This window comes from Arachis duranensis, chromosome 7 (assembly GCF_000817695.3).
Source record: "Arachis duranensis cultivar V14167 chromosome 7, aradu.V14167.gnm2.J7QH, whole genome shotgun sequence".
In the NCBI taxonomy this organism is placed as follows: domain Eukaryota; kingdom Viridiplantae; phylum Streptophyta; class Magnoliopsida; order Fabales; family Fabaceae; genus Arachis; species Arachis duranensis.
The window spans coordinates 60528365-60538254 of record NC_029778.3 but is presented as its reverse complement, the minus strand read 5'-3'; the positions used below and the strand labels follow the sequence as shown (position 1 = coordinate 60538254).

Below are 9890 nucleotides of genomic sequence, written 5' to 3'. Positions count from 1 at the left end.
GGAGTTGAACTCCGAGTTATGACGTGTTTTGGGCGTTCAACTCCGGATCATGACGTTTTTCTGGCGTTTAACTCCAGACAATAGCATGTACTTGGCGTTCAACGCCAAGTTACGTCATCAATCTCAGAATAAAGTATGGACTATTATATATTGCTGGAAAGCTCTGGATGTCTACTTTCCAACGCCGTTGAGAGCGCGCCATTTGGAGTTCTGTAGCTCCAGAAAATCCATTTCGAGTATAGGGAGGTCAGATTCCAACAGCATCAGCAGTCCTTTTGTCAGCCTTCTTCAGAGTTTTGCTCAAGTCCCTCAATTTCATCCTAAAAGTAGCTCAAACTTACTAAAAACTATATAAAAACAATGCCAAAAAGCGTATAAATTATCCGCTCATCAGTATCTTTACATCTTTCATGTCATCTGTGTTGACTTCATCTGTGTTGACTTCGAGTAATCTTGGTGGTTTCTTTGTAGCGTGCAAAAAAAGAGGACAATGAAGATCCATCACAGTCTGAGATGTTTGTTGTAACTTGTACTAATAAGAAAGGAGAGACTGATTCGGAAACACAAGAGACGATTGTGAGTTGTTTAGTTTCGTAGAAATGTACACTAAAAGAAATGTGTAAATCATTTTTTATTTTCAGCATATGCGTACATGAACTTATTTCAATTTTCCTTCTGTGTAATAGAATCATCTTCAAAATTTAAAGCAAGCTGGATATAGTGATGATGAAGCGCTTCAAACGGTTTTTGGAAAGAAGAGACATGGTATAGTTCGTTTCTATGGTTGATCAGTCACAAAATCCTCTCTTAAAAAGGATAAGCAAATCCGACAAATGCAACAACAACAACAACATACTGAAATGGTTTTAACTATGGAGAAAAATCAAAATAACTTAACTTCCAAGTTGGATGGTTTAACGAGCTTGATCAAAATATTGTTGCAATAAGTTAATCCTAGTATGAGTACGGAACAAGTGCAAGTAATGATAGAAGTTGTCCAACAATCTCTGCCTGATGCAAGTAGTGCACCAAATGATGCGAGGCGAAGCATTCCTCCTTCACTGGGATCGAACCATGTGTCAAAAGATATGGAAGTAAGTACTGTCAAAATTAGTAGTTAAATTAATAGTGGCTGATTGCTTAATAGTGGCTTATTGCTGTTGATGTTAATTTTATTGTTGATTTTATTGGCCTTAAGCGAATCTACAATAGAATCTAGTTCGTTATCAAATTAAAAATTTCAACCACTATATAAAATAATTGCACTATTTTATCAAATTAAAAAGATGTTACATGGTCATCAAATTGGACATTTGGCTAATTGGCTCCATGAGTACGTATTGAATAAAAGAGTAAGAAACTAATTATGACGTAAGATGCATAACCTACCATTGTTTCTTTCAGAAGGTATAGAAAAATAGATAAAGCAATAATAATACATGAAAGTGAAAGGGTAGCAATCAGCATTGACTCAGTACTCAGTAATATATAGCAATCAGCATTATTATTATTTTAAATTCGACTTTGTCTATTGATTTCACACTCGATCTTGTTTTTCTGTTTCGCTTGTGTTGATTACTTAATTTGTTTGATGGGTTGGAAGCTAATAATAGTATTTCGGTATTACCTTGTTTTTTAAGCTTCTATTTTGGTTGTGGTTGTTTCTTTGTGCTGAATTTTTTTCAGTTTTAAGCGGTTTCAACAGGGGAGTTGAAGTTCCACTCAAAGATAGATTAAAAACATATAAACATTACCAAATGGCTTAAAACCTTAGCAAATGCTCCTTGTTATTTAGTGGTTGAAATTTTCATATTGATTGACTTATTTAACTTGTGCTCCATATTCATTACTCAACTGCACTGCATGCATCATCAAAAACATTTTTATTCTGTTCTAACTTCTTTATTTCTTTTGCTAGTATGAGAACATGATGTGAAGAAAATATGTTCTATACAAATATAAGATGGGATGGGTCTTATAATGATTTTGGTTATCTAAATGTATTATTTTGATGTGTTCTTTACATTTTGATAAGAGACTTTATTCGATATTACATGTAATGGATAAATTACACCCTATTTTGATTAGCGTTGTAATGGATATCTACTTTTTAATGAAACTTTTATGATTTACATTTATTAAATTTCTCATTCTTAGATTTATTTTGTGATTATCATCATTTTGAAATGTGATTATGTTTTAAAAAAAATTCATAAAATAAAACAGGTTAATTACCATAGATAAGTTATGGCCATGGTGAAAACCGTGACCATATATAAGGCTATGGTTACGGTTTAAGGAGGTGTCACCATAGAGGCTATGGTCACGACCAAAACTGTGATTATAGATAAGGCTATGGTCACAGTTTTTAGATGAGGTGACCATAAAAACAGATATAAGATTCACTAGTTTTCATAGTAATTATCCTATAGTTTTCGTAGTATTGAAGCAATTGCATAGTAACATTTTTTTTTTTTTTGTTTTGGTTATGCATAGTAACTTTATTTACTTGTATACAAGTCAAAATAGATACAAACAGATATAAGATTCACTGTTCTATTCAATTCAATACAATACAGTAATTATCGTTCCTGGGGTAGTAACTCCATCTATTTTTCAACTAGACAACCTAATAAGTCTAAATTTCATTCCCACAATCAATTCAATCACAAATTACAAACAACAGCATGACACGAAACACACATGCAATTCAAATGCGAACATGATCTAAGCAACTCTTCTTGTCCAATTCATTACTTTGCTGAAGATTCATACAATCTCTATATGTAATGGGTTGATATAAAGGGAGATCATGCTCCCCAAGAAGCTGAGTTGCAGGGCCAAAAGTGTCGTCAAGCGGTGGCCCATGTGCCGCACCTATGGTAATTCTTGTACCTTTATTATTCACAATAGCACGATGTATGTTGCTCTTGTATTTTCCATTGGTCAGTATCTGAGCATTAAATAATTCATCATAAACAATCAACTATATATATTTTAAAATAATTTTCATGGACTAGATGCGAAAAGTAGTTTATATTTGCTAGTTTTGAACAACCAAACTATATAGACAGCACTGTATATGGATGTACTTTGGTTTAGGTCGGTAAAGTTTTAATTTTTGAAAAATAGTTTATAAAAGTTATTTTTTAAAAAGATGATTTTTTAAGAAGTGTATCATTTATATTTGATAAATTAAATTAAAATTACTTTAAATAAATACAAGCAACAACAATTATATTTAATAAAATAGTTTTTAAAATTAAAAAATACTACAAAAAATATGAATTTAAGCTTTAAATTTAAAAATTAGTTAATATACGAGGTTATATTAGACTTTTAAATTTTAAAAAGTATAAGTCAATTTTAAAAAATTCTACCTTAGCTGCTTTTAAAAGTATCTCGATCTTTTAAAAGCTACAAGTATAAATACATGGTATTTTTTATTTACCAAATATAAAATGAGGAGTTTGTGCTTTTAAAAAACACAAACACGTTTTCAAAAAACTTTATCAAACTAAATCTTAGTGTTCATGAAAAAGTTTAATCACGTGAAAACTTTTTATTATTCTGTTATAAATATATACAGATAGATAAAAAAATTAGTTAAAGGATAAAATATATACTATTTTAGCTTCTATCATTTAAACTAAATTTTAATTTTATCTCTAATATTTTATATATTTTATTTTTATTCAAATATCTTATTTTATCTTAGTTTAATTTTTTAGTTAAAATTTAAATTTATTTTTTGAAAAATATTCTTTTATTCATTATGATTTTTTTTTAAGTAACGGCAAAAATTATAATTACAATTATTACTGGAATGTGATTCTAGTAAAACTAGCTTAATAATAAAAGTAAGAAGAAAAAAATTTAATTTTGATTAGAAAACTAATATGAGACGAAATAAAAAATTTAAAATAAAAATAAAATATTTTAACTTTTAAACATGGTGAATTTTAATATGACTACGTTATGCTAATTATAATGATTATGTAAATATTATTAAAATTAAAGTCGTACTTTTTTTATATTTTGATAACATTTTTTTGAAGTAATACTATTTTAAAGAGTTGTTAAACAATAAATAGCGTGACTTTAATTTTAGCAATATTTTTTAAAGTACTATAACCACCGTAATATAATTCTACTATAATGTTTCTTTAAATGTCAGGGAGAAAATTAAGAATAAAGGTTAACTTAAATAATATTTTTTTTAATTAAATTGAATGAAAAAGTGAATATAGCTTTTTTTATTTGGGTCTTGAGTGAATATTGCTTTACCTCCATGTGATCCCCAGTGTTAAGGAGAAAGGAGTTGGGTAAAGGTTGGATAGGGATCCACTTGCAACTATGAAGAATTTTTTTTTTTTTTGGACTTGGACAACTATGAAGAACTTGAAACCCTTGAAGATCATTTTGTAACAATAAGGTTGGAAGCCCATAATCTGAATGTGGAGGTAGACCCATTGCTAACTCAGGCTTAGGACAAGGTTGGTAAAAGTTAATAACAAATATTTGGAAGCTCGATTCATAATTGATCACTTTGTGTATGTAGTTTTCCTCTTGGCCCAAGCTTATTGATATTCCTTTTAGTAACTCTCCAATGATCTCCCTACTCGTTTTGCAAAATGTTTCTATGATTTTGCTGCAAAAATTTAATGAAAACCAACATAAATAAAAATACTTATTTATTCAGGCAAAAAAAAAACTAATTTATCTTTGAAGAGTAGTCAGTCTCAAATTATTCAAATTTTAAAGAAAATGGCAAAGAGGCTTTCTTATAAGGATATAATGAATATATTACAAAATTAGTTGAAAAAAGGGTTAAGTATGCTTTTGGTTCTAACGTAGAAGTCAAAAATTTATTTCGTCTTTTTTTTTTTTTTGCTACAAAATGGTCCTAAAAATTGAACTTAATTTTAAAATTATCTCTTTTTACTAAATTTTTTATTTTCATTACCAAATTACTCTTAAGTAAAAAAAATATATAAAAAAAAGAAAATGAGAAAAGGAGGAAGGGAGAGTCGCGCTTTGGGGGGTGTTTCCAGGGAAGAAGAGGGGAAAAGGGAAAGGGAAGGTGGGAAATCTCCTCGCCGCTGCTCTTCGCTGCCACCGTTACTTCCTCGCCACTGCTCTTTTCTTCCTCAACATATACCTCACACTAACAGTAAGAGAGGAGAGATCAGAGGGAGAGAGAAAGAGAAGAGAGGAACGGGGACGCTAAGGGATACCACGTCCAGCTCGCCACACCCCGGACCTCGCAGCGCCGCCGACCACCATAGCGCCCTCCTCATCGCGATTCGCTATCCACCACCACCGCATCACCGTTTTCGTCGCAATTCGCAGTGTCTTCACTACTGCCGCAGCCCTTTCCACGCAATCTGCTACCACCATCGCAGCTCTCCTCCCATGTGATTCGTAGTTCACTGCCGCAGCTCCTCCTCCCTTACCACTGTCGCAGCCTTTCCCTTCGTGATTTGCAGATCACCTGCTCTCCCTCGAGGTCCCTACAGTATTGTTTTGCTTCTATTTATTCCGTTATTATTGTTGTTGTTGATGCTTATGGTTGCTTCTGTTTATTCTTTTTATTCCATTGTTGTTGTTGATGCTTCTGGTTGTTTTTGCTTCTGCTTCTGGTTCTGCTTTTGTTGTTACATTGATTCCATTATCCATTGTTGTTGTTGTTGTTGTTGTTGGTGTTCTTTTGGTTGTTGTTGTTTGATTGTTGTTGATTCTGCTTCTGCTTCCTGCTTCTGCCGGCTTCGGTTTCTGCTTTTGCTTGTGCCTCAACACCTCTACTTCTGGTTGATTTCGGGGAAGAAGAGCGAAGGGGTATTTTTGTCTGAATGACGATTTTAAAATTAATTTAAACCTTCGGGACCATTTTGTAGTGAAAAAATGGTCGGGGACGAAATAAATTTTTGGTCTCTACGTTAAAGTCCAAAATCGTACGTAACCTTTAAAGAAATTAATTTTAGTGTTTTCTCTATTCAAAATCGAGTATTGGATGTTAACCATAGACCTAAAACAGAATAGTATAATTAAATCTTATTTGCTCAATCAAACCTAATAATGGTCAAAATCTTGAAATTATGAAATAGATAAAACTAGCTAAATAATAGTCGCTTGTTGAATTTGTACCTGTGTTTTATAGGAAACTAAATGATCTTATTTTATATATGCATCAAATTATTAGCTAGTGATTGAACCTAAAATAAAATTTACATTAACGACAAATTAGTCTTTGTCTACAGTTCATACCCTGGCCTAACGCAAGTGGCCAGGCCCAGTAAAGTCAAAAAAGGCCCAACCCAAAGAGTTGCCCTTCACTGTTCACCAGACTTTCTCAAAGAGGTCAGATTAGACATGAGCTGGCAAATGTCACTTATTCAAATAAGTAACTACCTCATTAAATCCTTCACCTACTTCTAGAAGAGTGATCTTAACAATCCTAAGATAAAGGGACGGTTATCCACCATCAGAAGTGTAACTACTTCAACGGTGGTTATTGGATCATCACCAATAAATACACTGACACACTCAGGTAAACCCAGGTTCCAATATTCTAAACCTGCTTAACCCCTTGCTAAGTTAGACATCGGAGTGTCTCTGCATCTCCTAAGTCTTCAACCACTTCTTCTTCTTCAATAATTCCAGCTTCCTCCACTTGTTCCAGTACAAAGTCATGCTCCCTACTGTTCACTGGAGTTTCTAGTATCTCCTTCATGCTACGTTCTTCATTAGATTGTCCACATGAAGCCATGGGGGTTCCTTGAGTGTTCGAACGTCGGGAAGCTAATTGACTTATCGCTTGCTCCAATTGATGAAGGGTGGCCTGAATTCGATCCACTGTTTCCTTGAAACGATCCGTTGTCTCTTGATGCGCTCGGCTGTCATAAATAGGATCATAGTGCTCTTGGATTGATGGATATGGAGATGGTGAATATTGAATTGTGAGTATGGTGGTCCAAAGTCATGTTGAGGAGAGGGTTCATAGGCATATGGTGGTGGTTGTTGATAGTCCATTGGAGGAGGTTGTTGCCATGAGGGTTGATCAATTCCTTGTGGCTCCTCCCATCTTTGATTGTTCCAACCTTGATGCCTGTTCTCATTGTAATTTCTTCTTCCTGCAACATAATTGTAACCAGACTCATAGCCAAAGGGGTGAGAGTTCATAGTAGTGAGAGAAAATAAAAACAAAAACTAACAAAAAAAATATTTTGAAAAAGAGATGATTTTAAAAAAAAATTGAATTTTGAAAAATAAGATAAGATAAAATAAAAATTTTAAAATAAAAATCTGAATTTTTTTTATATTTACAATAACCAATAATAAGGCACACGTTTGCAATTCCCCGGCAACGGCGCCATTTTGAAGAACTGAAGATTGATGGTTTAGAGGTTATAGTAAACTCTCGTTGTAAGTATAGTTACTAAACCAAGCAATCAACCTTCCTTACAAAAGTTTTGGTTGTCACCAGTAACAAACCCTTAAATAAATTGATAACCGAAGTATTTAAACCTCGGGTCGTCTTCTCAAGGAATTGCAGGGAGGTATGACTTATTATTGGCTATGAAAAAGGTAAAATTTTGGGGGTTTTGAGAATGAGGAACAAGTATGATAAATGATAAGCGAAATAAATAAATAGCAATAATAAAATAAACTCTTGGCAAGGTATAAGAACTGGAAGTCCTTTCCTAGTTATCCTTATCAATTGTGATGAGAATTGGATTTTTCTCCCACTTTGTTAACCTCTAACTATGAAGGTAAGTTAAGTGAATGAATTAATTCGAATCCTCAAGTCCCAGTCTTTCCTTGGGAAAAGTTAGAGTTATTGGATCTTAAATTAACTCTTGAAGAATTCCAATTTTCAGTCAACAATGAGTTTGATAAATCAAGAGTTATCAATTAATCAACCAAAGCCAAAAGGGAATAAAATCTACTTGAATGAAAATAATTTGGATAGAGCCCAAGCATCAGTAACATATAAGTCTGAAATACCTCAACTGCATTAATAAAATAAAATCAATCCAAATATGAAGAGTCATAAGCCAAATAAGTAACATCAATAATCAGCAATTAAGAGAAGTCGAAATAAAATGATATTGAACCTGATAAAAAGATGAGATAAAAATATTCCTAAGTTCTAAAAATCCTAATCCTAATCCTAAGAGAGAGGAGAGAACCTCTCTCTCTAAAAACTACATCTAAAACCTAAAGATTATGAATTATGAAAGCCTCTTGATGAATGGATGCATTCCCCCACTTTATAGCCTCTAATCTGTGTTTTCTGGGTCGAAAACTGGGTCAAAAATAGCCCAGAAATTGCCCGCTACGTATTCTGGTACGTTCAGGTCGCGGGCAAGTGACACGGAGGCGTCGCCCACGCGGCCGCGCGGATTGAAGTTCGCAGATGCGACGCGTCCGCGTAGATCACGCGTTCGCATCGTCTAGCGTCAGAGCAACTATGACATATTATATATCAAGTCGAAGCCACGGACGTTAGCTTTCCAACGCAACTGGAACCGCGTCATTTGGATCTCTGTAGCTAAAGTTATAGCCGTTTGAGTGCGAAGAGGTCAGGTTGGACAACTTAGCAGTTTCTCAAACTTCTTGTATTCCTTCCATTTTTGTATTATTCCTTTCCATCCTCTGAGCCATTCCTGCCCTATAATATCTGAAAACACTTAACACACATATCAAGCCATCTAATGGTAATAAGAGAGGATTAAACATAGGGAACTTAAGGCCAAAGAAGCATGTTTTCAATCAAAGCATATAATTAGGAAGGCAAATGTAAAACCATGCAAATAGTATGAATAAGTGGATAAAGAGTTGATAAAATCCACTCAATTAAGCTTCGACGACCTCTCGCGTGAGTTCCTCACGCGATTTTCAATTCAGAAGGACAAAGTCAAGCACACGCTTAGCCTACTAGGAGTGAAACAGGAGGTTGGAGAACCCTGAGAAACTACATGGAAAGGTTCAACAAAGTATGTTTAGAAATCCAGGACTTGCCTACAGAAGCAGTGATAATGGGCCTAGTTAATGGACTCCGTGAATGACCCTTCTTTCAGTCCATCTCAAAGAGACACCCGACTTCTTTGAGTGATGTACAAGAATGAGTTGAGAAGTACATCAATATGGAGGAAAATGCCAGGTTACGAGAACCAAATTGGCGGCTAGGGCATCCCCACCAATCAAAAGAAAATGAGAAGGAACCCAAGATAAAGGAAGAAGTCAGTCCCGAAAGCCCTAGGAGATATCACTCTTACACTCCCCCTGCGAGTTTTCCTAGTCAACGTCTACAGGAAAATTTGCCATACTGAAAAGCTCCCTCCCTCATAACCGATCAAGAACAAAAAGGGGGAGGAACCGTAATGAATACTGTGAATATCATAAATTATATGGACACTCTACTAATGATTACTACGACCTAAAAAATGTGATAGAAAAGCTGGCCAAAGAAGGTCGGCTAGACAAAAATCTCATGGAAAGGTCGAACAATCATGGAAAAAGAAAAACAGATGATGAAGGTCATGAATGAAGAAGTCCGCCCCCACAGACTCCAGAACAACATATCCACATGATATCCGTAGGATTTGTGGGAGGAGGGCTGACCAAATCATCTCGAAAAAGGCATTTGAAGGAAGTCTACTAAGTCAGAAACGAAGGGTCCGACCTTCCAGCTATTTCTTTCACTAAGAAGGATGGGCAAGGTATTGTGCCCGGGCACGACAACCCAGTAGTAATCACTATGATTATCGCCAATCCTCATCTTCATAGAACTCTGGTGCATTAAGGGAGCTCAGCTGACATCTTCTTCAAACCAGCATTTGATAAGTTGGGATTGGACGAGAAGGAGCTAAGGGCCTACCCCGACA

General features: G+C 34.5%; 1 protein-coding gene across 1 annotated transcript in view; it reads right to left on the bottom strand.

The window, feature by feature from the left end:
• Window positions 1-2609: 2609 nt before the first annotated feature.
• Window positions 2610-9890, bottom strand: part of LOC127740557 (2-oxoglutarate-dependent dioxygenase 19-like) — a gene marked incomplete at its 5' end in the record, with an annotated part of 50032 nt that continues 42751 nt past the window's right edge. Inside the window, 2 exons of the mRNA XM_052251606.1 lie at window positions 2610-2953; window positions 4288-4651. Coding sequence (XP_052107566.1) covers window positions 2711-2953; window positions 4288-4651 — 607 coding nt within the window. The remainder of the gene's footprint in view (window positions 2954-4287; window positions 4652-9890) is intronic.